The 24,691-nt window shown below is 48.0% G+C and overlaps 1 protein-coding gene across 2 annotated transcripts in view; it reads left to right on the top strand.

Moving 5' to 3' along the window:
• ARHGAP36 (Rho GTPase activating protein 36) overlaps positions 1–24,447 on the top strand; it is a 30,127-nt gene extending 5,680 nt beyond the window's left edge. The window contains exons 2-12 of one of the 2 annotated variants that reach the window (XM_044234989.1): positions 17,269–17,427; positions 18,609–18,674; positions 19,209–19,444; positions 19,705–19,897; positions 20,109–20,164; positions 20,419–20,569; positions 21,023–21,171; positions 21,372–21,548; positions 21,784–21,881; positions 22,017–22,123; positions 24,152–24,447. In XM_044234989.1, the coding sequence (XP_044090924.1) occupies positions 17,269–17,427; positions 18,609–18,674; positions 19,209–19,444; positions 19,705–19,897; positions 20,109–20,164; positions 20,419–20,569; positions 21,023–21,171; positions 21,372–21,548; positions 21,784–21,881; positions 22,017–22,123; positions 24,152–24,309 (1,550 nt within the window). In that variant the 3' untranslated portion in view covers positions 24,310–24,447. Of the gene's footprint in view, positions 1–16,991; positions 17,428–18,608; positions 18,675–19,208; positions 19,445–19,704; positions 19,898–20,108; positions 20,165–20,418; positions 20,570–21,022; positions 21,172–21,371; positions 21,549–21,783; positions 21,882–22,016; positions 22,124–24,151 lie in introns of those variants that run through there. The other variant, XM_044234988.1, reaches the window with a different exon arrangement.
• Positions 24,448–24,691: the final 244 nt, after the last annotated feature.

The following is a 24,691-nucleotide window of genomic DNA, read 5'->3' as shown; positions in this document are numbered from 1 at the left end:
ACAGGGTCAGGACTGGGTCTGCAGTGAGGGTTGGGGAGTTCAGGACATAACTGGAGGCAGTGGGGAGGGGAGTCTAGACATTGGGCAGGTAGTTTGAAACTTTCCTCCATAGAGTATTACCACTGAAACCTTGGTCTCATTAACACTGCCAGGAGAAACTGCAGAGTGAGAATTGGACTAAGGGTCCAGTTCTTCCCGGGCTGCAGTAGGCTGATCAAAACATTGTCCTAAAAGAAGAGGGACTATTTCAAGAGTGTCAGACACATCAGTAATGAGGACAATTGGCAGCTCAGTCAGGCAGCTTCAGTCTCTGAACAAAGTAGCTGAGACACTCAGGGGTATATAACGGGGGGAGGGGTGGTACAGGGAGGGAATTAACCTCTTCTTGAATGTTTACTGTGCGTGTTAGGCATCGGCTGGCACTGTCCACAGTCTACCCCTTTCAGTCATCTGAGCATTTCTAAAGCAGGTGATAGTATCTCCAATTTACAGATGAAAAAAACAGATTCAGAGAGATGAACTAGCTGTCCCAAGATCACACAGCAAGTAAGCAATGGAGCTGGGATATAAACTCAAAGCTGTCTCACTCCTAATCTCCTCTGCTCCCATGGAAAAGGTGAAGATTCTCATAGGTAAAGGGCTTTACTCTCATGGGGAAACTAAGATCTCTCTCCTCAATAAAATTCACACTAGTGCCTTGCCCCTACAGGTTATTTTAGTATGAAAACAAGCAAATTTCTGTTTACCTTTGAGAGTAATGGGGGTTATTAGAGCACTTTTCCACCTTTACAATTCCCCATGTAATCCTCATGTTATGAACTCCAAAGAGAGAGAGATGTATAGTGGAAATTTTAAGCTCCAAGTAGTGTGTGTGCGTGCGCGCGCGTGTGTGTGTGTGTGTGTGTGTGTGTGTGTGTGTTGGGATGGGAGGCAGGAAGAGAACCTTAGAAGAGGGAGAGACTCACAGGAGTGACTTTGAGGAAGTGCAGGTGAAGCCGGTATATTTAGAAGAGGTATCAGACTGGCCCGCAGTAGCAGAAAAGCCAAATGCCCGAGACTAGATAGTGGGAGACACCGAAGTTTCCATCAACTCCTCATATGGGTGGTGAGTGACTTAGACTGGCCTCTCTATCATCCCTGCTTCCCTTTTTTTCAGAAGGAAACTTTCCGGCTACGTATTAGTTTAGGCAATGGTTTTTTTTTTTTTTTTCCTGCCTGCCCAGGATGAGGTGCTGACCCAGGCCCAGCTTGGCGGAAGCTTTATGGGTGTTCCAGCTGCTTTCCCAGCGCACACCAGGCTCATTTGTGCCAGTCGAAAGGGCGCAATAATAACAGCAGCAATTTAAATCGTGCTTCTCTCTTTCCCCCCCTGAAAAGTGGTGAAGTGACTCACCACAGCTCAATTGTCCCTCTCTATCCACCCCCTGACCCCTTCGCAGCAGTCTAGGCTGGTTCCCTGGGGGCTGAGCTGGAAGCCGTGACTGGCCTGAAACCCCCCAATAAATGTGTTTCCCCAAATGCAATGTATTGTTTTAATTTGGATTTCTCATATGAAGCTGCTTGGAAAGCATTAGACCAGCATGAACCCCATTAGGCCAGTATAGTGCTCCCCACCAAACATGAATAATACAAAATGGGGCCATTCAGGAATCTTTTCTCTGGTGGGGGGGGTCTGCTTGTTTTTCTATGTGCAGCTTCATATGAAGATGTCTGTCCTGTTTGCAATTCATTGCATACCAAGTTCTGGTGGTAATGCTGTAAAAACAGATCTGGGGGAGCTGTGAAATTGTTCCCTCACTCCATCCTGACCCCTCACCTTCTCCATACCCAATTCTCCTGATCTTATGGCTAGAAAATACTCATTCTCTGATCTTTCTTTCAGCACCAGCCTAAGGAGAGCTCCCAGAACTAGAACTGGTGAGATGCTTATGAGCCTAGAGTAATTAAAGATTTTGAGGTGTCAACAAAGCAGGTAATTAGGTGGAGAAGGTATCAGCTGTCTGAGAGACAAAGAAAGTAATTATGCTGAACACTCTTGGTGCTGTCAGTAAACTCAAAAGAAAGATTTGTTAGGAAACGATACTGTTTGATAGAGATTTCAATGCCTAGCAGGAATCAGGAGGCTCTTGGTGAGGCTGCCTGGTATAGAAGAAAGGATTGGGGAACATAGCAAACCTGTATTTAAATACCAGCTCCACCTGGTATTCACTCATCTGGCTGTGTGATCTTGGGGAAGTTACTTAACTTCTCTGAGCTTGATGTGTGATGTGTAAAATAGCAATAATCATAGCTCCACGTACCCCACAGAGTCATTGGGAGGACTCAAGAAGGTAATGCATGTAAGAGCACTTAGCCTGATGCCTGGTGCACAGTAAGTGCTTAATAAATGGTAACATTATTATGATGATCACTACTATTATTCTTACTATATACCGGGCATTCTCTACAGGAGCTCAGAGTTTAAAAGGAGAGAACAATAGTTGCAGTTACGATCATGTCGTGAGAAATAAGAAGAGGTAACTGTGGTGGCTCAAAGGAGGGAGCCCTCAACTGGGAGGGAGGGGTACAGAAAAGCAGAGAAAGATTTGTGACTCTTAGGTTAAGTCTTACAAAAATTAAGTAGGAGCTTGTCAGGAGGCCCAGGGGGAAAGGGATAACAGGCAACTGGATTTGCCCACACAAAGCCAAGGAGGTGTGAAACAGCAAGGCCCTGAGCAAATAGTTGGGCTCAGCTAGCAAGGACTGGGATGTCCTGGTGGGGGAAGGGTTGTTGGGCAAGTGACCAAGAATCTCTCCAGTTTACTCCCACCAGCCCCTGCACCTCGCCCCTAGGTGGCCTACCTGGCCAGTCACGTGCAGCGCCCTCCTCTTCTTTCCTCTAAGCAGCCAGGTAAGCTCACACCCTGCCCCAGCGGGCCTGGAGGGCACCAGCCAGGGGCAGGCAGACCCAGACAGGACAGGTCAGGCCAGAGGACGACCCTGCCCCAGTCGCGGGCCCCGTCCTCCTTCCTTGTCCCCCACCCCCAATTAAAAAAAAAAAAAAAACACCAAGCACACAGTCACTTGGATTCTCTAGACACAGTCACTTGGATTCTCTAGACAACCCTGTTCTCTCACACACCGTACTCACAGACTCAGGCTGCAACCCCACTCCAAAATATACATGGTCTCCAACCCTCCATCTGAACACCTACACTAGCCACATGCGTCCCCACCACACACATGAACACATCACACCCAAAGACCCACACACCCTACGCCTTCATGCACATGAACCTTTGAACACACACCTTAAGTAAGCCCACATAAAGACATCTCGCTCATGAACTCACACGCTATACACTCCAACAAAGGCCCCCTGTAAACTCATATTGCATAGCACATCTAAGGGTAAACACATACCAAACACACGTATGCACACGAGGTTCAACAGGCACACACATGCACACTACATACATATACACACTCACCACAGCACGGCCACAAACTCCGGCAGAAACCATACATCAAACACACCCACAACCAGATCGCACCCACATAGACACACTATAATCAAGCAGAAACGTACAATCTACAAGCGTGCACACACAAACACCGCACAAAACACACACTCCATGTCCTAGCGCAAAGCAAATACACTCCACACCAAGCACTCGGGTTAAAACGTGCGCCGCGCACACACACCCCACAACCAGCCACATACCGAACGCACACACAGACGAACAGCACCAGCGCGCGCGCGCACACACACGCGTACATGCATACACACACACACACACAGCCCGCCCCCTGCTTCCCGCCGGGCGGAAGAGTAGGGGGCGAGGAGGGGAGGAGGGGAAGGAAGGAGCGGGGAGGGATGGGCTGGCCAGGCAGTGCAGGCATAGACGCTTTTTTCCCTTTGACCTGAGGTGTTGCCCCCTTAACACGCCCCTTAACGCGCCTGATCCCCCGTCCCAAGCAAAGGGGTAGAGTTGGGTCCAGGCAGGATCTGGTCGCAACCCAGGAAAACTGGAAGGTCGGGGGAATCCGCCGGCGGGTGGAGAGCGTGAAGGCTCCGCGGGGACCCTGCTTCCGCGTATAAACGACCCCCCGGGAGGCTCCTCCTCCTGCACCATCCCCCAGACCCCTACACCGCATTGACCTTTGCCCCCCAAGGGGTGTTTTTAACTCCTCTCCCTGAAAGAGTGGACAACTGTTAGGGGTGGAGGGCTTTAATGGTTTGAAGAAGTAAGGAGTTGAGATCTGCAGAGAAGCTTCTTGCGAAACCTGTCCTAACCTAACTTGAAGACGTCTCTTAATGGAGAACTCACTATTTTGCAAAGCAACTAATTTTCTGCATAAAAATCACTGACCCCGCGCTGGACACATAGTAGGACACATAAATGTTCCTCCCTCCCGCTTCTGTCACCAAATCTGGTAGAGCTATCTGCAGCCCGCACCAGCCCGTTACAGCTCTTGGGCAACCGGTGAGTTTTTTTGTGTTTTGTTTTTTGTTTTCTTAGTGCACAAGCCCTCCTGAGGACGGCGGCCAAGGCCAGGGAGCCACTGGCGGCAGGGGGCGGTAGAGTCGCCAAAGGTGCTTTGTACTCCGGGCAAGGTAGCCCCTGCAGGAAGCTCTGGGATACAGGCTACAGGGGTCACTCCAGAAGGCTCGCGGCCAGACGACCATTTGGCTCCCGTTGCCTGCTTTCCTCCTTTCTGTTGAGATGCGCAGCGGGTGTAGGAGAGGTGGAGGAAGAGGCTCTGCCCCCTGCCGCGCATTGTGTAAAGCGCGGTGCCCAGGCTTCCGAGACTCGTTAGAGTTCGAATCCCTACTCTGTGGGGTAGCTGACTAGCTTAGCAAGTCACTGAATTAGGTCGGCGGGGTGGTTGTGAAGTTGGAAGGAGGAAACGCAAGCAAAGTGCTTATCCCGGATAAGATCTGGAAGATCTCCGTTCCTTTCCAGGCCCTCCTCCTCTCCCCAACCTTCATCAAAGATAAAGATTTGAAAGTTTGAGGCATCGAGAACTCAGAGGGAGGGATAGGTGGCCCCCAGATGATGCCCCCAAGCCAGGACGGACAGTGGCATTCAATTATTTAAGCCACGGTCTGTGTTTAAGGGAAATGCTTGCATCAGTGATTTTAGTGACGCCACTTGGGAGTCTTAAGACATTCCAGGTCACAGACCCAGTCCTTGGGGCAGCGGTGAGGCCCTTCTGTCCATCACCTCCACTCCTCACAGGTACTACTTATTTTATTTCTACCCCTGTTCTCCTCCCTTCCAAGTAGCTGTGTTACTCTTTTCAAAAAACTTGCTGTGAGCACTCATTGGATGCCAGGGACATCTCCTCCTACCTGGGTGCCTAGCACAGTGCGCGACACAGCGCTGTGGCTGTATACAGGCAGCAAAGACATGTCCTGGGTAAAATCTTTTGGAAACGCCGAGACCTGAGGGCACCAAAGGAGTTATCATAAGGAATCCAGAGAGAGGATTCCTGAAGTGGCACCCCAGGCACTGTGGGGAGGAAGAGGATGAAGGCTTTGGGGGAGGGGGCTCTTCCTTTCCTCCTCAAAGCGGTCCATTTCTAAGCCTGCCTGGAAGGGCGTTGTTCCACTGCTTCGGAGGTTTCTGCGGTCAATTAAGAAGAAAGCCTCTTTCCTGGAGGGCAGAGGCCCTGGCCAGCTAGAGGGTGAGTCACTGTCTCAGAGCTGAGCAGCAGAGGTGGCGCTAAAGTGGCAATGAATCAGTCCAAGATGACATGGGGAGATTACCTGAGTGAGGATGAGCAGGTGGATGAAGCAGAAGCCCGAGCCCTTGGGACTGGTGCTAAGTGGTAGTCTCTATATACAGACGCATAGAATCGGCTCCTAACCCACTTCCCTGCTTCCACTCCAGCCGGGTCCCCAAGGAGAGCCTTGGCAGCCTTCTCAGAGGAGGAAGTAAAGTGGAAAGCACCCTTCTTAGGGGGGTGTTTGGGATACCTGTGTTCCAATCCTGAGTCGGCTGCTTGCTATGCAACCTTGGGAAATCTCTTTTCCCTCCTGTGTCCAACACCGGAAGGAAATTCATGAGGTAAGGGTCTCTGTGCCAGGCCATGTGCTAAGTACTTTACTGATGTTATTTCACATGCTCTTTCCCACAAGCTATAGGGTGAGCATTTACTCCCCCATTTTGCACATGAGAAAATGGACACCGAGTGATGTTCAGTGATCTACCTTTTCACTAATATATCATGCAGTATTTATGTATTTATGTTACCAAGGTGATCACTATAACCCAAGCACACAATCTGCTATTTTTCTGCATAAATTGGCTCCGTTTGCACTCGGGTTCAAATCATGTCTCCCAACTGCTCCCAACACCGACCTGTGATGCTTTCCTGACAAAGCAGTTGGCTATCTGAATGGGTTTCTCTCTTCATCTTCTGTGACACCCACCCACTCTTAACTAAAATTTTTCTGTGGTGTATTAGTCTAAGATCCCACATTAGAAAGCAAGCATCACCAGGAAGATGCACCCCAATATCAGTCCTGTATCACAAAGGTGGGGGAAGTGGCTTAGGATGCTGCAGTGGGGAAGGGGGGCAGAGCTGCCAGGGCTAGAAGGAGGGGCTACAGAAAATTCCAACGGGGGGTAGGGAGAGAGAGAAAGAGAGAGAGAGAGAAAGAGAGAAAGAGGGAGATGCCAGGACAGTTTGGACCAGCCTCAAATTGCCACTCCCTCCCTTTCTCCCCCTCTCCTGATCTGGTGCTCTAGAATGTATAAAGGGGTAGCACCCAACCCATTTTCTGCAGGAGGAGAGGGAGAGATCCTCTTCTTCTACGGAAAGGAAAACTACCCTGAGCATTCAAATTACATTCCTTTTTGGGGTAAGATTTATTGAATAACTGTGGGGGGGAGGAGGTGGAGGGGGGAGGAGGAGGGAAAGAGGGCATCTTCCTGGTCCTAATGGTGGTGAGGTGGTACTTCAAGTACAAAGAGCGCCACCCATGCTGCTACTGGAGCCAGAAGCTCTCTCCCTTTGCTAGGGCATAAGAGAGACTTGCCACTGGGCTTCTGGATCTCACTTCCAATCCAGGTCCCTGAGAGCAACCTCCCTGAACCTTTGGGGAGTCAGTCCTTGTCTCCCTGGTCTGCCCCAGTATCTGTGTACACCTGGAGTCAGCATCTCCCCACTTTCCTCTCCCCTCTCTTTCATTCCTTCTCTACTTTGCCCAGGCTTTGCTTCCTGCTCCTTCCCTCTTGCCAGGGTCACCCATAGTCTCTGGCATTCTTGACTCTGCTCTTTCTTTTTCCATTCCTGTCCCTCTGCATCAACAACACCTTCCCTTTGTCCATTTACTTTGTCCAGGAGAGGAGAAAATCCAATTGGGAGGGGGTGTAATTGCATATTTGAAATTCTCCCCACTTGAGAGCTTGTGTTTATAAGATCGAATTATCCTTGTTGCATCAGATGTGAAAATTTAGTACTTGGGAATATTATATTTTTGCTTGGTTGAACAGTGATTTGTACATATAAGTGCTGGGCTGCAGATTGGAAGGGCAGCATTTTTGGAAGAGGTATTAGAAGGTAAGATGTTTTGGGCAGGTGTGAGTGCCTTCTGATTTTGCAAGGTGCCAAGGAGGTACAGAAAGAAAGATGAAGACTATAGTTTTGTGGATGTGTGTTGTGGGGGTTGGGGGGGGCGTTACTGAGACCATTCTCATCCAGGTGGGTAGAGGATTTTGTAAAGTCAGCTTCTGTTTGCTCTTGCACTGGACTTTGAACAAAATGACCTTTTTGTCTCTGAGGTTGCAAGAGCAAAGGCCCTGGACAAGATGGGAAACAAGGAGCTGGAAGCATGAGGCAAGGAGAGGAGGGGGTTATTGCTGATGCAGTCCCTGAGTGCAAAGGGCCAAGAAGAGATGTTCCTTGCCCTCCAGTGCCAGACAAATAAGGGCAGAGGGGAAGCAATGAAAGGGAGCAAAAAGTGTGCTGAGCTTCGATCCTGGAGTTCTGGGTCTTCCTCTTGATTCTGCCACTAATTATCTCTGTGCCCTTTGGTAAGTTTCTTAGCCATCTAAACCTCCACTTCTGCCTTTCCTTCGCCTGTAATGTGAGATTGTGTGGCATGGCTAGGGGAGGGGAAATTTGCAAAGCACTCAGAGGAAGGGACCCTTGGGCTGAATCTTGAAGGAGAGATCAGCTTTGAATTAAGGGAGAGAAGATTGTGGGGTACAGGGAGAAACAGTGGGAGTAGCCCAGGGAATTTAGCAAACAGGTATGCGTAAGGCAATCAGCTGGCTGCTGCGTGGAAAATTGCTATGAATCAGCCCCTGCCCCACCGCGGAAGGCTTTACAGAGAGTGGGGGAATCCGAGCCGCAGAGCTTAGCGCTCGCTGAGCCTGCAGCTCCTCGTCCCAGGACGGGCTGTGGCCGAGCCGCAGGACTGACCAGCGGGTCACGCAGCCACTCATTCCCTGGCCGGACCAGGAGAGTCGCCAAGAGGTAGTGCAGGGGCAGAGCTCCAGGGGCTTGAATGCAGCCCAACGAGGGGCTAGAGTGGGAGGCGAGGGTCGTCCAAGGGAGGACCCGACGTGAGGGAGGGAGAGGAAGCCCGCAAGTGCTCACAAGTTCTCGGTTTTCGCGTTCAATGTTCAGACCTCGAGCTCCAGAGCAAGATTTAATTTTTCGCATTCTTAGGGAGTGGAAGCTGAGAGGGTTCTTTGCGCGCCGCGCGGCTTTGTTTAACTTCGTAGCTTCTGCGTTCTCTCAAGCCACATCGGGGCGGGACGCGTGTGGTGCACCCCCCGGCCAGAAGGCCGCACTCTGCGGCACGGTGGCAGCCGGAGGCCCAGGCAGAGGGCACAAAGTCCACGCCAGGCCGGGTCTCCTCTCTGTCCTCTTCCCCCTCCCTCCGCCGTCACCGAGCACGGGGGCGGGGGGGGGTGGTGGTGAGTGGGGTGGGGGGGGGGCAAGGGGTGTGAGTGTCAAGGGCAGACAGCGGAGCTGCGGCTCCAGGAGGGAGAGACTGGGAGACCCGCTTAGACTCCTCTGCTCTCTGGAGCATTTAGGCCTGCGGAGGACTAGGGGCGCCCTTGCTTCACAGCTGTGGACAGCGGCAGTATGGCCCCGTGTCCCGGAGTTGGTGAAGTCCTATGGAAGTATCAAGGACTCTGCAGACTTGAGAGTTGTGTTTCTGCCGCGCTCTTAGATAAACAGGATGATAATAAATTACCCCAGTCGTGTTTCGGCTTAGAGATGCTCACCGACTTTCCCAAGGCCACTCAGCTGCCTAGTAACTAGACAGGCCTCCTGATTCCTGGTCGAGGGTTTTTTGTTTTTGTTTTTGTTTTCACTGCATCATAGCTGAGAGGGTGGTCTAATTTGGAAGAGGAGATAGATAGTTAGACATTTAAAAAATATGGTTATTTTAATGTAGTTTTAAAATACCATTCTTAGAATGACAGCTACCTGAGAAAACATCTCCCACAGCCCCAATTCTCTATGACAGCCACTCAGGATTTTGAGAAAGAAAACTGGCAGCAAATTGGGTGCTTATTGGGGGGAGGGTACGATCAAAGGAGATGAGAGGCAGGTGGGGGTGGGGAAACAAAGATGGGGAAAAGGTAGTTCTCAGCACAGAATCTGAGAACTTTATTCTAGAGGTTTCCTTCCTAGGAGTCTGTTCAGATAGTGTGAGGGAGTGTCTCCATTGGTCTTTTCTGTCTCATGCCCACTCTGTAGAAGCCCCAGCTGTGGTCTGCAGATACAAATGCTTGATGGCAGAGTCTTATTTCTCTCCTTCTCTCTGTTGTAGCGAATACATTCTGTGTGTCTAAATATACATATGTGAAAGAGCTTGAGGGTGTGTGTGTGTGCATGGATGTCTATGGGAGTGAATGCATGTGTTTGAAAGGGAGTGTGTCCTAAAGAGTCGTCGTCCTAGTGCTAGTGGACCTGAGGAAATAGCCAATTCTTAATATTCTTTAAAGGAAAAAAGGAGAGGAAATCTATTTAAAACAGTGTAGGGAAGAGTGATATTAGACCCATGGGCCTTTCTTGACAGGCCTGCAGGATCTTAACATTTATGTGACCTCCAACTAGCCTGCAAGATCCCAAGGGCAGAAACTGGGGCTTTCCACTCCAGATGACTCCCCACTTTCTTCTCCCATACCTAGCATGGATGGCTTGCACTCTGTGCTGTGGAAGCCAAAGGTGGGGCCTAAATCCTTTTTGTGGACCAGTTCATTTTTTCTACACTTCACAGCCGTGACTAACCCCTGTGCCCCCCTCACGCAGAGTTGTCTTGCTTCTCTGATCACTGAAAGACACAGTGAAGAAGCAGTTTAACGCATCCCCTCTAAAAGTGTGCCTCCTGCTGACTGAGAGTCAGTACCCATATTTGCCTTCAAAGGAGGGTGCAAGGGAGGGACACTGCCTGCCTCATTCCAGATAGTGACACTTCTGCTCAGTCTTCCTCTCAGATTTCACTTTCAGATATTTTGGAAGACAACTCCTCACCTCGGTACAGCACTGTGTCTTTTGGAGGATTATTTCCTTCTGCCCTGTCTTTTATTTAATCTTTACCACAGTCACAGCTAATAATTATGATGATTCTTATTTTGTAAGGTGATGGAGCTTGAGGCTCGGAAGCATGAGATAATCTGCTACAGGTCCCTTGGTTAGTGAGTGCGTGAACTTACATGTGGCGAGGCTGGGATTTGAACCCAAGTTCCAGTCTATATCTCAGGACCTTTCCAGGATGGCATCCTCTCAGCTCAGGAGTAGGCCAGTGTGAGGGATGTGATGGGAGGAACACACAGGACCTTTGGTGCCCTTTCCCTCTATTTACTCTTTTCCTCTATCTTTCGTAATAGTCTTTTCACTATCACCATCATCATTTTATTTACTTATCATAGCCAACAATCAGTCGATCAACTGATCTTACTAATCTATCTCTACTCTCACTTCCCAAGAATAGTGTGTATAAATAAGACCTTAGAAATCTAGCTGCGTTCTTAGGAAAGAATGTAGTCACAGTTCAGACTGTCCCAGTTCTGGACAGCAGATGAACAACCAAGAAATACCATGATTTGGTGGGAAAGGCAAGACCTGGCCTGAGGATCAGTAGGGACAGTTGGTTCTCAGATTGGATTCTTCCATAGCTTTTTTGTGCAACTTCACGCAAGTCACAACCTCTCCCGAGTTTGTTGTTATCTGTAAAATGGGGAAACATAATACCCCACCTCCCTCCTTTCCAGAGGTTGTTGTGAGAATAAAATAGCATGATTCATTTATCCATGAATCACGAGTAGCTGTTTCTGTTTTAATTACAAGACTTTTATGTTCTTTCACATCCCTCAAAGTTCATAATCCTATGATTCACCTAAGGAACACTTGTTGTACACCTACTGTGTGATAGGGCCCGGAGATAATGGGCATATTGAAAGCTTTTGAGAAAATGAAAACACGAGGCAAATTAGACATTTAAACGCAGGTTGCCTCCTATTGATGGAACATTTTATGTTTTACTTTTTTGGCCATGACATACAAGAAGCAGCAACCGAAAGGGGAAAACAGACAGTGACATGGCTTGTGATGCCAGCACTATTATGCACTCTGACACATTCCGCAGATAATAGTGAGAATACCTGTAGTTCCTTGTATTTGGTGTCTCATCACCGTGTTTACACTTTGGGATATTTGTAGCGTAAACATTGACTTTCACCATCCTGGGCTGTAGTGGTTTCTTTAGCCAATAACATTTTAAAAAGGGCATCCCACACTCTATAGAATGATGACTGTACTGTTTTTTACAAAAAGATTGTGATTTGTGGTGGTTGTCTGCCTTCAGAGGTGACTTCCCCTGGCTTATGGAATCAAACTTTGATTATGTGTCCATTATTTTGATTTGGGTAGTTAACCATGTGTTATTTGGCAGCTATTAAGAGTAAGGGTGGATGGACCAGTGGAGAAAGCTCTAGGGCTGAGAAGAGGTAGCTTCTTGTCTAGATTCTGCTGTCAGATTGCCGTGTGGTTTTGGGCAAATTCCTGTCCCTCTCTGAACATCAGTTTTCTGAACTGTGGAACGGAAGCTTTGGACTAGGTGGTGGCTAAGGTCCTTTTTCTCTCTGATCCAGTCTAATACACTAAGTAGTTCCTGAAAATTCCTTTTTTCTTCTTCTGAAGCCAGAGCTTTTTTCACTATATTTTAACAGACTACCTCCAGTTTATGAGCTTCTGCTATGGTATGATGGGCTGACTCTACGTATTGAAGAACACTGTCCCCAAATTTAATTATCCTGGGGCACCATCACTGCATAGGAGAAAATGAGCCATTTTGTTCATCACAACTGCAGCCTTTGCTGAAATGGAGGTTATAGGATAACAACTTAAAGACTAACTCATTAATGCTCAGGAATGGATGAGGTATTGTGCCAGCAAACCAAAGTGGTGCCCAAATGTTTTCATCTAAAAACCTGTATCTCTTTCCCATGTTGCGATATGTTAATGGTGGATGTCTTCATCCATTGTCACTGCCTGTGGACATTTGAATAACCCAGACGCAATGTCTGTCTCATCCACTATTGATTCCTCAAACTCTGAGGAGCAATCAGAGGCTTGGAACAAAATTCTGATGGTGCCATAAAGTGTCTACTTTATAAGGATTCAAATGATGTAATCAGTGCAGTCCCTGCTTTTATTCTCATAGGTGTTTATTAGTGAGCACTCTGCCACCCCCAACTATTTGATGGTAGCAATGGAGTAAATTAGTCCTCCAAAATGTGAGGGCTGTGGATTTATGCTTCCCTGAAAGCATTTCTGTCCTCACAATGTCAAAGTGGGTGACCTTTCTGACGTTAATTTGTTTCTCCATCTGTGCTATGTGTTTCAAGAGGACGTGAGGAACAGGCTTGGTGCCACTTATGTGTGTTTCTCTTTTTTGTATTGTTGGAGACTTGCTCTGGGTGTCCCTCTGCTCTTTGTTCAAACTCTCTCCTTTGGCATCTGCTAATATCCTAGCCCTTTGACTGATCTAAATATAATTATGCCTTCTTTTGCCAGTGACAATGTAAAATTGGATGTTTGAAAGAAAAATACATTTTGAGACATATAGGCACTTTACTAACCTGAATAATAGCATTTGAAAAATGGACCTATGCAGTTAGTTTTCCAAAATTTTGTAAGATAGTTGTTGTTTTTTTTTGACGACTTGCCCCTGATGCCATTGGGGATTGAAGAAGAAAGATCTATTCCCAACAGTCTCCCAAGATCACTTTACCTGTTTTAATTTAATTCAAATTTAGTAGAGCTTGACAGAGTAGGATGTACTCATTGATGCAAATTCTAATTTTATGTAATTACTTTTGATACCTGATATTTTCTGGTAAACTCGGGCCCTTTGCAAATAATCTTCAAGAGCAACATGTTTATTAAAAGCCAATGCTAAATATCACACATATATTATTCATTTAATTCTCACACAACAACTGAAATGGGTATTGTATCATTTCCCCACTTTATAGAGGAGGTCATTGAGGCTCAGAGAATTCAACTGATTTTCTTAAGGTCACACAGCTAAGAAATTGCAAAGCTCTGCTTTGCACTTAGCTCTAACTCTGGGGGCCACTACAGATATATGTCTAAGGATATTGTTTTTGCAAATGTTTTGAATTCTAGGCTGAAATTTAGAGGTCCTGCTTTCCCCCTTCCTACTGTATTTTTGGATGTCATGGTCACTTCAGGCCAGCCCCATGACATGCTGAAGGGGGAAGGGGAAGACACTTTGGAGCCAGAGAGATTTCTTGGCACTTTGTTCCCTATGAGGAGCTTGGAAAACCAAGTCCAAGGACAAGTATTCAGATCTCAAGAACCTGCTATGTACCCACGTCTCTTGGTGGTGTTGAAGCCTGCTTACTTGTCCTCCTCCCCACCCTTTCCATCTGCTTCCTGTCTGGGCACACTGGCCTTGCTAACTCTGCTTCTGTCTTGAATTCTCCTGGTGCCTTGAGAGACTTGAAGGCAAGCAAGACAGTGTCAATTTTACTGGCAAAACTGCAGCATATGATTGCTCTTAAGTTTAGCCCTCTATCTTTGAGCAGGAGGCAATGACAAACGGTTTATTCTAAGGCCTTTGATTTCCTTTGTAATTGTAAGCATCCAGGCTGACTCATCTCTCAAAGGCTTTTCTCTCTCTCTCTCTTGGCTGGTGTTGTTTTGAGGTTTTCTTGTTTGTTCTTACCTTATTTTGGGGGGAGAGAGGGATTGATTTTCATCTTGATTTTTGGGTTAAAGAACCAGCCTACTCTTTGGATGACCAGATCTGGGAAGCCTTAGAAGAAGTAGCTGAAGCTCCAAAGCAGGTACAAAAATGTCTGAATTGGGGCAAGGGGAAAAGGGGGAAGGGGAGGAAAGGGAAGAAAGGGGGAAAAGGGGGGGAAGCAATGGGGGAAAAGGGGTAAGGGGAAAAGGGAGGAAGGGAGAAAAGGAGGAAAGAGAAGGAGGGAGGAAGGGGGAAAGGGGGAAAAAGGGAGTAATGTCAGAAAAATTCAGAGTGAGGTTGTTTGTGTCAGGATAAGACCCTGGGCTAATAGGTTCTGGACCTGCTAGAGATTCAGTCTGGGGCTGAGGTGGGTGCGGTGCATGTCTCTTTGGTTAAAATGATCATTTTTGTGGATACAGTTTGGCGGTTGGGCTTAGGCATTCACCTTGGGTCCAGGGGATGGTGCTTTGCACTTGAAGTAGCTTTAAAAAAAAATCCATGCTAAGGATGTTCCTCCTAACTCAGTTCTGAAGCCATAGAAAGACTCCTTGTCTTTTCTCATACTGCACTTCAGTTACCTGGCAGGAATTTATTATTGACATGCATGACTTTGGCCATTAAGGAAAGTGGGCAAAAGAGAATTTTGGAAACAGAAGAGGGGTAGGATTTTTGTGGGTCTGTAGGTTTGTGTGTTTCTTTTGAACAGAGCTCATTTATTAGATTATTGGATGACAAACTCCTCCCTACTTTTCTCTGTTAAAGCCACATTCCCTGCTCTTTGGAATTTAAGGTTTCCCCCAACTCAATTATAATATATAGAATATTACCATAAAACTCCATGGCAAACGGGAGCTCAGAAAAAAAGATGGCATGTGACCACTTCCTTTATTGTCAAAAGGTCTAATTCCCCCAAATTATCTTCTCTGTCAAGAACCAGCACCCACTCACTCACCCAAACCATAACGTAGGGAAACTGTAATAAAAAGAAAAGAATTTGGAACAGCTCTTGGAGCTGTTCCAAATTCTTTTCTTTTTATTACAGTTTCCCTACGTTCCTCAATTCTACCCATAAAATCCATCCCCTGCCCCAGCCCAGTGACACTGACTTGTATCAGCATCCCTTTGCGTCTTGGCTGATCTACCTACTTCAGACTCTACCCAAACCAGGGCTTTTCACTGCTCCCTGTGCTTTTTCCATCTGCAGCGCTGACTCTGTCACTCCCCAGTAAAAACTCTGCAGTAGTTCCCTACTGCCTTCAGGAGAAGGTCCAGCTCCACAACGTGACTTAAGGGCCATTCCTGAGCTCATCCCTGCCTAAGCAGATTTATCTCCTTCCATCCCCTTTAGACAGCTTTAAGAATGTAAAACCTCCCTGCCTTTGCACAAGCTGATCTCTTTCTGGACGTTCCCCACCACCACCCCATCCCTGTCTCCAGGCAGACTTACATGTCTCCTCCTTTCTGCTCTCACAGTACTTTGTTTATATCTTGGCCACTGACTTATCACAAAGTTTGGTAAATTGTTGCCACCCTGTGTGTCTCCTTCACTGCACTGTTAGATCTTTTATGAAAAGAGTAGTATTATCTTGCTCATAGTTGAATCTTTAGTGCCTGGCACAAAGTGGGCAGTTCATATAGATTTTTAAAAAATGAATGAATGAAAGAACAAGTGAGTAAAGGAGGCCAGGATGTGCAGGAAAGAATGCTGTATGGGGTTTAGGGAGATCCCCACTGGGGGATCCTAGGTAGCCTGGGAGCAGTCTGAGATAGTGGAAACCATGGAGAAGGGACATATAAAACAAGTTTGCCAATACACTAAGACAAACTTCGGTCTGATCACCAAACCTGTAGTAGGGAGTTCCACTAGAAATGGCCTCAAAATGATGTTTGTTTGTTTTGGTACAAACTGATGTTTTGTTCATGAAAAAAATCATATAATCAAGTAGTACAATTTTTGGTAAATAGAAAAAAGGCAAAAGGCAAACAAAATCTCACCACTTAATACGGATGCTGTTCTTATTGGGGTGCATTTCTTTCAGTCTTTTATTTTTATGCATGTTTTCCTTCACAGGGTTGTAATCATAATTAATACAGTTCTATATTTTGTATTTGTTGTTTAAAAGCTCTTTGTAAGCCTCACTTTAACGATTACATAATTTTCCAGACTGTGGTCATTCCATAATTTATATAACTAGTCTTGTTGCTGGCCTAGCTTTTCCCCCTTACCTGTTTTCTTGTTATGGCTCATGTACATATAGTTTTTACTGTCCGAAGTAAGATTTCATTAGGATAGATTCCTAGAAGGGAATTACTGGGTCAAAGGGCCTGGGGATGATGTTTGGCTCCATACTTATGTGTCCAGTTTGCTTTCTGGAAGAGCTGTGCAAATTTTCAGTGCTCCTAACCTAGATGGATGTGCCCATTTCATCCAACCTGGCCAGCATAGAATAGTATCATTAAAAAATAAAAATGAACTCCATCACTGTTCTAATTATTTGATGGAAAATATTACCTTATTCTTGTCTCAGGGTACATTTTAAAATTATAAATAAGGTTGGCTGATTTTTCTTTCTAATCTTTTTTTCTCTTCTTTTTTCTTTTTTTCCTGTTCTTTCTTTTGTTTTTCGTTTGTTTTTTGGTGGGTTTTTGTTTTGGTTTTTGGTTTTTGGGTTTTTTTTTTTTTTGGTTTTGGTTTTTTGCCTAATTAGGTTTTCTCTTTTCTGGACTGTCGGTTCAGGGCTGAATTTTTTTTTTAAGCTTTTTTTTTTTTTTTTTTTTTTTTTTTTTTTTTTTTTTTAAATAAGCAACCAGAGGCAGCTCTCCTTGAGGGTGAAGCCGCCTCCCAGTCTTCCCTCCCCCTTTGCCACCCTCCCCACCCCCCACAGTTCCTTCCACCAGGTCCAGTGACAATTGGATGATGCAGCCTTGATAATCATCCGATTCCAGAATGGGTGGCTGCATTCCTTTTCTGAAGGCAGCAAGGACACTGTGTCCCAGAATTATGCCCCCTTTGCTGTTATTGCCCGCTTTCATTTTTTTAGTGAACGTCCTGGGAGGAGCCCCAGGACACAATCCGGACCGCAGGACGAAGATGATATCAATACACAGTCTGTCGGAGCTGGAGCGTCTGAAGCTGCAAGAGACTGCTTACCACGAACTCGTGGCCAGACATTTCCTCTCTGAATTCAAACCTGACAGAGGTGAGCCGGCCCGGAGCGTGGCGTCCCCGCCTTCGGGTGAGCGGACCCCCGGGCGAGATGGGCAGAGTCTGGGGCCCAGGAGGGTGGGAGGGGCTCCCGCTCCCATCGCCGGCGCCCAGACCACCGAGGAAGCGGGAGTTGAGAGGTGTTTGAGTAGTGGGAGAGGGCAAGATTAGTTGAGTTGGGTTGAAGCCTGGGGGGCTCGAGGGGCGGTCAGACAGCCAGGTGGACGGAGGGCAGGTGAAGAGCCTGACGCACCAGGTGCGGTGCGCGAAAGAGTCAGAGGGAGGCGGTGGCGCAGAGGGACACTCTGAGAAGGGACCAATACGCACAGAGACCGCGCGCTCGAGAGACGGCGAGTTCAGGGAGACATCGAGACAGTGGGAGAGACCAGCGCCAATCCCGGCTCAGAGCGGGAGGGCTGTGCGGGCGCGGGAGCGTGGCGGGAGGTGCGTTGCGCGCGCTGCCCACCTCAGCCCGCTGCGGGGGAGCGAGCGGGACAAAGCCCTGGATGGGGTCCGAGCGTGTGGGGAGCGGGTCAGGGGTACTTGCGGACTCGGTGGCCCAGGGGAGGTGGGAGGAGGCGCGCGGGCCCAGGGGCCCCCCCCTGCGGCGGTGAAAAGGGCGGGGGCGGTGGGCTCGCCAGGCGCGCGCAGCGGGAGCGGCCTCAGGGCGCCACGAGAGGGTCGAGGAGACCCCGCCGCGGGGGTCTGAGCGCCGCGATGGCGCAAGTCGGGGTTTCTCGGGCTGCGGCTCGTGAAGCCGACGGCAGCCGGGGCGCGAGCGCGCGCGCGGGAACTTGGAGACCCCTACTTGCTGCCGCGGCGCAGGTGGAGCCCCTCCCCTAGCCTGTTGCTCGGTTCCGGCGCCTCAGAGCCCGCAGTCGATGCCTGAAGCCTGGTGTGGAGCTACTGCCGTGCTCGACACGGTGTGCGGTGCGCACGCGGCGCCTCCAGTCGTCTGATCCGGTTCAATTCTTAGAGACCCAGGTGTGATAGATAGGCTTGTTCCCGTTGTCAGACGGGGAAACTGAGGCTGGGAGAAAGCACAACACTTGGAGCGTGCTGGATCGGACTGTTTGCCATCCTCCTCCCGGCGGATCCATACACTGAGATGTTTTCGACATTTATTAAATCCTTTTTGTGTGAGCGTGCGTGTCTTTTCTCTTTCTCTTTCCATAGCTCTACCTATTGACCGTCCAAACACCTTTGAGAAGTGGTTTCTGATTCTGAGAGGACAGCAGAGGGGTGAGGGGCTTTCTGACTTTTCTTAGGAACTAAATGGGCTGCTGACCCCCCATATTGCGCCCCTCGCTACTGGAGGCTGGGCGGTGCCCTCTGCTGCTGGGGGTCCACCGCCCCAACCCCCTAGGGGATGATTTCAGGAAATGGCGCACTAGCTTCAGACACGCAGCGGTCCTAGCTGATCTGCCTAAGCCTTCCCGGTGCACCCACTCCAGACAGATCGCCTAGAAGAAACTGCCCTCACTGTTCCGAGGCTGGCCCCTCCTGGCAGGGCTCAAGGCAGGGACCTTGAGCTCCGTCGGGGTAGTTTGAGTGGAGCTGCGTCCTTCCGCCACACCATTGCAGGGTTTTGTTTTTTGTTTTTGTTTTTTTTTTTTTTTTGTCGCTCCCCGGGGAGGGGCGCTGTGGGTCTGGAGGGGTGGGGTTGGCGGCGGGCGGTTGCTTAGAAGTGTGGGTGCCACAGCCCCTGCAGTTCCTCCATATTTAAGCGCTGCGGAGCGTTGACGTTTCTCATTCTTTCTCTCCCTGGCTTCCCAGTCGTATCTCTGAAGACATTTGGCATTCGTCTGGAAGAGGTGCTGGTGAATGAGCTTACCCGCCGCAAGCATCTTGAACTAACAGCCGCGATGCAGATTGAAGAATCCACAGGCCAGGCTGCGGGCCGTCGTCGGGGAAATGTGGTGCAAAGGATGTTTGGCCGCATCAGGCGCTTTTTCAGTCGCAGGCGGGATGAGCCCTCCTTGCCCCGGGAGTTTACTCGCCGTGGGCGTCGAGTGAGTTAAAGGTTCAGGCCGTGGTTCAGGCGGTGGCCCTAAGGCATCCAGAGATGCGGGGTGAGGGAGGGGGCGGCAGGAAGATCAAGACCTGGGTCCTCAGAGGAAGGCGGGAGATGAACGGGACATGTTGGAGGGGTGTAATTGGCTTGCCACGGAGAGACTGCCTCCTGTTATGAATGTAACGCAATCCTCCGGGAGGTCTGAAGGGACCCTCCTGCCCCCCCCCCATTTTTAAGATAGTCTGGGTTTCTCCACAGGGTGCAGTCTCTGTGGACAGCCTGGCTGAACTGGAGGACGGGGCTCTGCTGCTGCAGACCCTGCAACTTTCCAAGATTTCCTTTCCAATTGGCCAGCGACTTCTAGGATCCAAAAGGAAGATGAGCCTCAATCCGATTGCTAAACAAATCCCCCAGGTTGTTGAGGCTTGCTGCAGCTTCATTGAAAAACATGGTAAGGGGACCTGGAAATGATGTCTAAATCAATGTAGGCAATTAAAGGGAAAGAATGGTGTTCTAGAAAAGGGGAGAAAAAAGAGGTCATGTGGTCAAGGATGGGAACATTCCCCTGCCCCCAGTTGGTGTTGGGATTCAGCTGGGGAAAGGGGAAATGCGGTGGGGAAGGGGACCAGAGATACTTAGCATCCCTTGGTCTTTTCTTTCAGGCTTAAGCACGGTGGGGATTTTCACCCTGGAATACTCAGAGGAGAGAGTGCGTGAGGTAAATTGGTTATGTTTATACTTATGTTCCCTGACTGAGGGAAAGCAGGTGGGGGTGTGTGTGGGGTTCTTCCCTCCCCCCCCCCAGACCTGGGGGAGTTTCATGCTTGGAGTGTGTGTTGGGGGCCAATGAAACTATTCTTTCTAGCCCCTCAGGCACACCATATTGCCAGCTACTTCCACTGAAGCTTGAGGCAGAAGGTGGCCTGTGGTGGGCAGGTCAGAGGATCCATGTATTCTCTCCCTTTTTCCTAGCTCCGTGAAGAATTTGATCAAGGGCTTGACGTCGTGTTGGATGACACTCAGAACGTACATGATGTGGCTGCACTCCTCAAGGAGTTTTTCCGTGACATGAAGGACTCTCTGCTGCCAGATGATCTGTATATGTCCTTCCTTCTGACAGCAAGTAAGTCTTTTGCTTTCCCTTTTCAGGCAAGGAAAGTAAGTAGTATGGGGGTGTGGGGGTCTCGGGACAAAGCTCTGGCTGCAGGACCCCAAAGAACTAAAACAGAATAAACACCAGAAGATGAAAACACCTATCCAGATTGCTTTTCTTGCATCTCTTCATATTCCATTGTAAGTCTATTGTTTGGAAATTTCTCTAGAGTTTCTTGAAGCTTTGTGTGCCTCTCAGGGCAAAGAAAAACCTAGGTTCTATAGAAGGGGTCTGATTTTGATGGGATCACTTTCTTGCTTTTAGGGTTCTTGAGCTCAAGTACTTTGGGAATGAGCAAAGACAAGATGCCTGGGTTCTTTCTCCATAGCTTTCCTTAGTTTTCAAGCATCATCACATCTCTCTTGATACCAGGTTGCTGCCAAGGTTAGACCCCTGAGCCAGCCCTTGTTTTCCTTCTTCTAGCTCTAAAGCCACAGGATCAGCTTTCTGCCCTGCAACTGCTGGTTTATCTGATGCCGCCTTGCCATAGTGACACCCTGGAGCGTCTGCTGAAGGCCCTGCATAAAATCACTGAGAATTGCGAGGACTCCATTGGCATTGATGGACAATTGGTAAAAACAAAACAAAACAAACAACAACAAAAAACGGCTCTGGAAAAGAGTTATGAGAGTAGTAGGGGATGTGTGTGGGAGTATATGAGAGACAGAGACATACAGTAGGAGAGGGAAACAAGAACAAAAAGAGACAGTTATAATTTTGTCATTTCCATCAGCACCTCAGGGTTGAGCACTTTCTGTTTTCCTTTTCATAGGTTTCAGGCAACCGTATGACTTCTACCAATTTGGCTCTGGTGTTTGGATCTGCTCTGCTGAAGAAGGGAAGATTTGCCAAGAGGGAGTCCAGGAAGACAAGACTGGGGATTGACCACTATGTTGCTTCTGTCAATGTGGTCCGTGCCATGATTGATAATTGGGATATCCTCTTCCAGGTAAATGGAACCTCTGGACAAACTTACTTCACAGCTTTCTCTCTCTTATTCACGAGGCAAGGGAGAGATGTACATGCATCCTTGATGGTAGCCAAAGCAGGCAGCCACCAAATTTTCTAGAAATTCCTCCTGCATTAGATGGTTATGGTGCCTTCAGTCCTAGGTACCTGATAGAGATGAGTCTAAATTTAAAATGTCATATAATAAAGGCTAACATTGCTCATTTTACCCTCAGGTGCCTCCCCATATTCAGAAGCAGGTTGCTAAGCGCGTGTGGAAATCCAGTCCTGAAGCCTTGGATTTTATCAGACGCAGGAATTTGAGGAAGATCCAGTGAGTGTTTTGTTGGTTTGTTTAAGCTTAGCCTGAAGAGCATTGCCTGTGGGGTTTCTAATCCCAGACCACCATCGTGTTAGACAATCTAAGTATAAAAAACTGACTTGCTTTTTAAAATTCATTCCCATCCAGGAGTGCACGCATAAAGATGGAAGAGGATGCTTTACTATCTGATCCAGTGGAAAATTCTGCTGAAGTCCGGGCTGCTGTCCTTGCTCAGAGCAAGCCCTTTGATGAAGGTCAGTTCCCTGCTGGAGGTCAGGCCCTTGGTGAAGGTCAGTCCCTTGGTGAAGGTCAGGCCCTTCCTGAAGGCCAGTTCCTTGCTGAAGATCAGCTCCTTGGGGAAGATGAGTCCTCTGAGGAAGATGAGTCCTCTGAGGAAGATGTGTCAGTCCATGAAGAGCTAGTATTTGAGTATCTCAATCAAGGGATAGTCTTTGGGGAAGTTCAAGGTCTCGAGATCCCAAATGACCTTGAGATTCAAGGCCCACATCTTGAAGGCATCCCAGAGCTTGATGAAGAAGATGATGATGACAATGACGATGATGACAATGATGATGATGATGATACCCTGAATTTTGATGATCTTCCTCCCCTTGAAGATATTCTAGACCCTGATGATGAAGTTCCTGAACTCATTGAAATCCCAGACTTTGAAGAAATACCATATTTTGATATGGTCCCAGACCCCGAAGGAGCCCCAGATATGCAAGAAATCCCAAATCTTGGAGAAAACCCAAACTCTGACCTTGAAGAAGGACCAAATTTTGAAGATAACCAAAGTCTTGACCTCGCACAAATTCCTTATTTCCATGTAATCCCAAACAACGAAGTCCCAGACACCAATGTAATCACAGACCACACAGATGCTTCAGGTAATGATGAAAACCCAGACTCTGAAGAAGATCCCAATCTTGAAGAGGTCCCAGCTCTTGACGAAATCCCAAATGATGAATTCTCAAATGCTGAAGAAATTCCAGACCATGAAGAAACCCCAGAGCTCAATGGGATTTCAGATTCTGACGAAAACCTTGATTTTGAAGAAGTCCCAGCTCTTCAAGTGGTGCCAAGCCCTGAAGAAGCCCCTGGGGGTCATGAAATCCTAAATCACAAAGAATCCCTGGAGAGTAATGGACTCTCAGACTCTGAAGAAGATCCCCACCTTGAAGAGGTGCCAACTTTTGATGGAGTTCCAAATGATGAAGAAACCTCAGTTACTGAAGAAATTCCACATCAGGAAGAAACTCCAGAAGACTCCAACTCTGAAGAGGTCGCAGCTCTCCATGTGGCAACAAGCCCTGAAGATGTGTCTGATTTTGATGAAATTCAAGACCAAGAAGAATCTTCAGATGTGAGTGAGGTCCCAAACAGTGAAGAAGCCTCAGATGCTGAAGAAATCTCAGAACACAAAGAAGCCTCTGATGCCAGTGCAATCCCAAGCTCTAAAGAAAGCCTCAATCTTGAAAAAGACTTAGTTCTTACTATGGTTCTAGAACCTGAGGATGCTCAAGTTCACAACAAAATTTCCATTTCTCAGAAAGACAAAGCCAACACCTTTGAAGAGGATGAAGTTAGCAATTTGGTTCCAGAACCTGAACAAATGTCCATTCTCAGCACAATTCCAGACCCTCAGCCAGACCTGGCCGTCAGTCTTGCAGAAATCATGAATGTGGAAGCTGTCCCAATGCCTAACGATCTTGGATCCAAACAATTTTGGAGTCCAAAGGCAATCCATAAAGAAGATGCAGATGTTACATTTCCTGAAGATACAACCCTCCTTAAAAATAAGTCTTGGCCTGGCCAAGTCATGAACCACAAGTCTTCCCCAGAGTCATTGATGACTGACACCTGTTTTCTCCCCTCCATGAAGTGCTGTAAACTTCCAGCTCCAACTTTGTTACTCATTTGCTTAGTGAAATTAGTCAGGTTGCTTATAGGGTGGTGGTGGTTGTTAGGAGGCCACCCTCTTCCCCGCCTTCCTGGTGGTGGTGTCCGTTTGCTCTGAGCACAGGGTATCTGTCTCACTCTTTCTGTTCTTTAACTCACCCCTACCCCCAACACCTTCCACAGTGGGCCTAGATTTAGAGATCTATATTCTACTGTTAGGCTGCAGTTTCCTTAACATGTCAAATGGGGATACTCATTCCTATCCTAATTTCTTGCCTTGTATTGTATTTGAAGGGCTAAATTAGGTCTTAGTCCCTTGGGTGCTGTGCAAAATATAAAGTCTAGAAACATAAGGAGTTAACATTGTTACTATTTTCCAGGTTCCTCTGAGGAGCCAGCTGTGCCTCCCGGCACTGCCCGTTCCCATGACGATGAGGAAGGAGCGGGTAACCCCCCCATTCCAGAGCAAGACCGCCCATTGCTCCGTGTGCCCCGGGAAAAGGAGGCCAAAACTGGCATCGGCTACTTCTTTCCTTAGATGTTTTTCCTTCTATAAGGTGCCGGACAGGGGAAAAGGGTGGGGGTAGACCTGGGATGTCACAGGAAACATTGAGGAGAATGTTGAAGGTAAAGATCTGAGGGTAAGAAGGATTTCCACCTGATGCTCGGGTCAGGCTGAGAATTCCAAACACACTGCCAGCCCCTTCACTGGGGATGTTTGGTCCCTTTAGCCAGCAAAAGCAGAGATGTTTCCGTGTCATGCCCAGGCTCCCTGGTGCTACCTTGCCTTTCTCTTTTACCCCTGATCTTGGCTTTTCCACAGTGCAGCCCTTCCTTTAATTGATGTGACATTTGTGGTAAATACCTTCTCCCAGAGAAGCTCACAAATCTCGAGGTGCTTTCCCTCCCCCCAAAAGGGA

The sequence above is a fragment of the Neovison vison genome, chromosome X, assembly GCF_020171115.1.
Source record: "Neovison vison isolate M4711 chromosome X, ASM_NN_V1, whole genome shotgun sequence".
NCBI lineage: Eukaryota > Metazoa > Chordata > Mammalia > Carnivora > Mustelidae > Neogale > Neogale vison.
The sequence above is the reverse complement of the archived record's forward strand: the minus strand, read 5'-3'. Positions and strand labels throughout refer to the sequence as shown.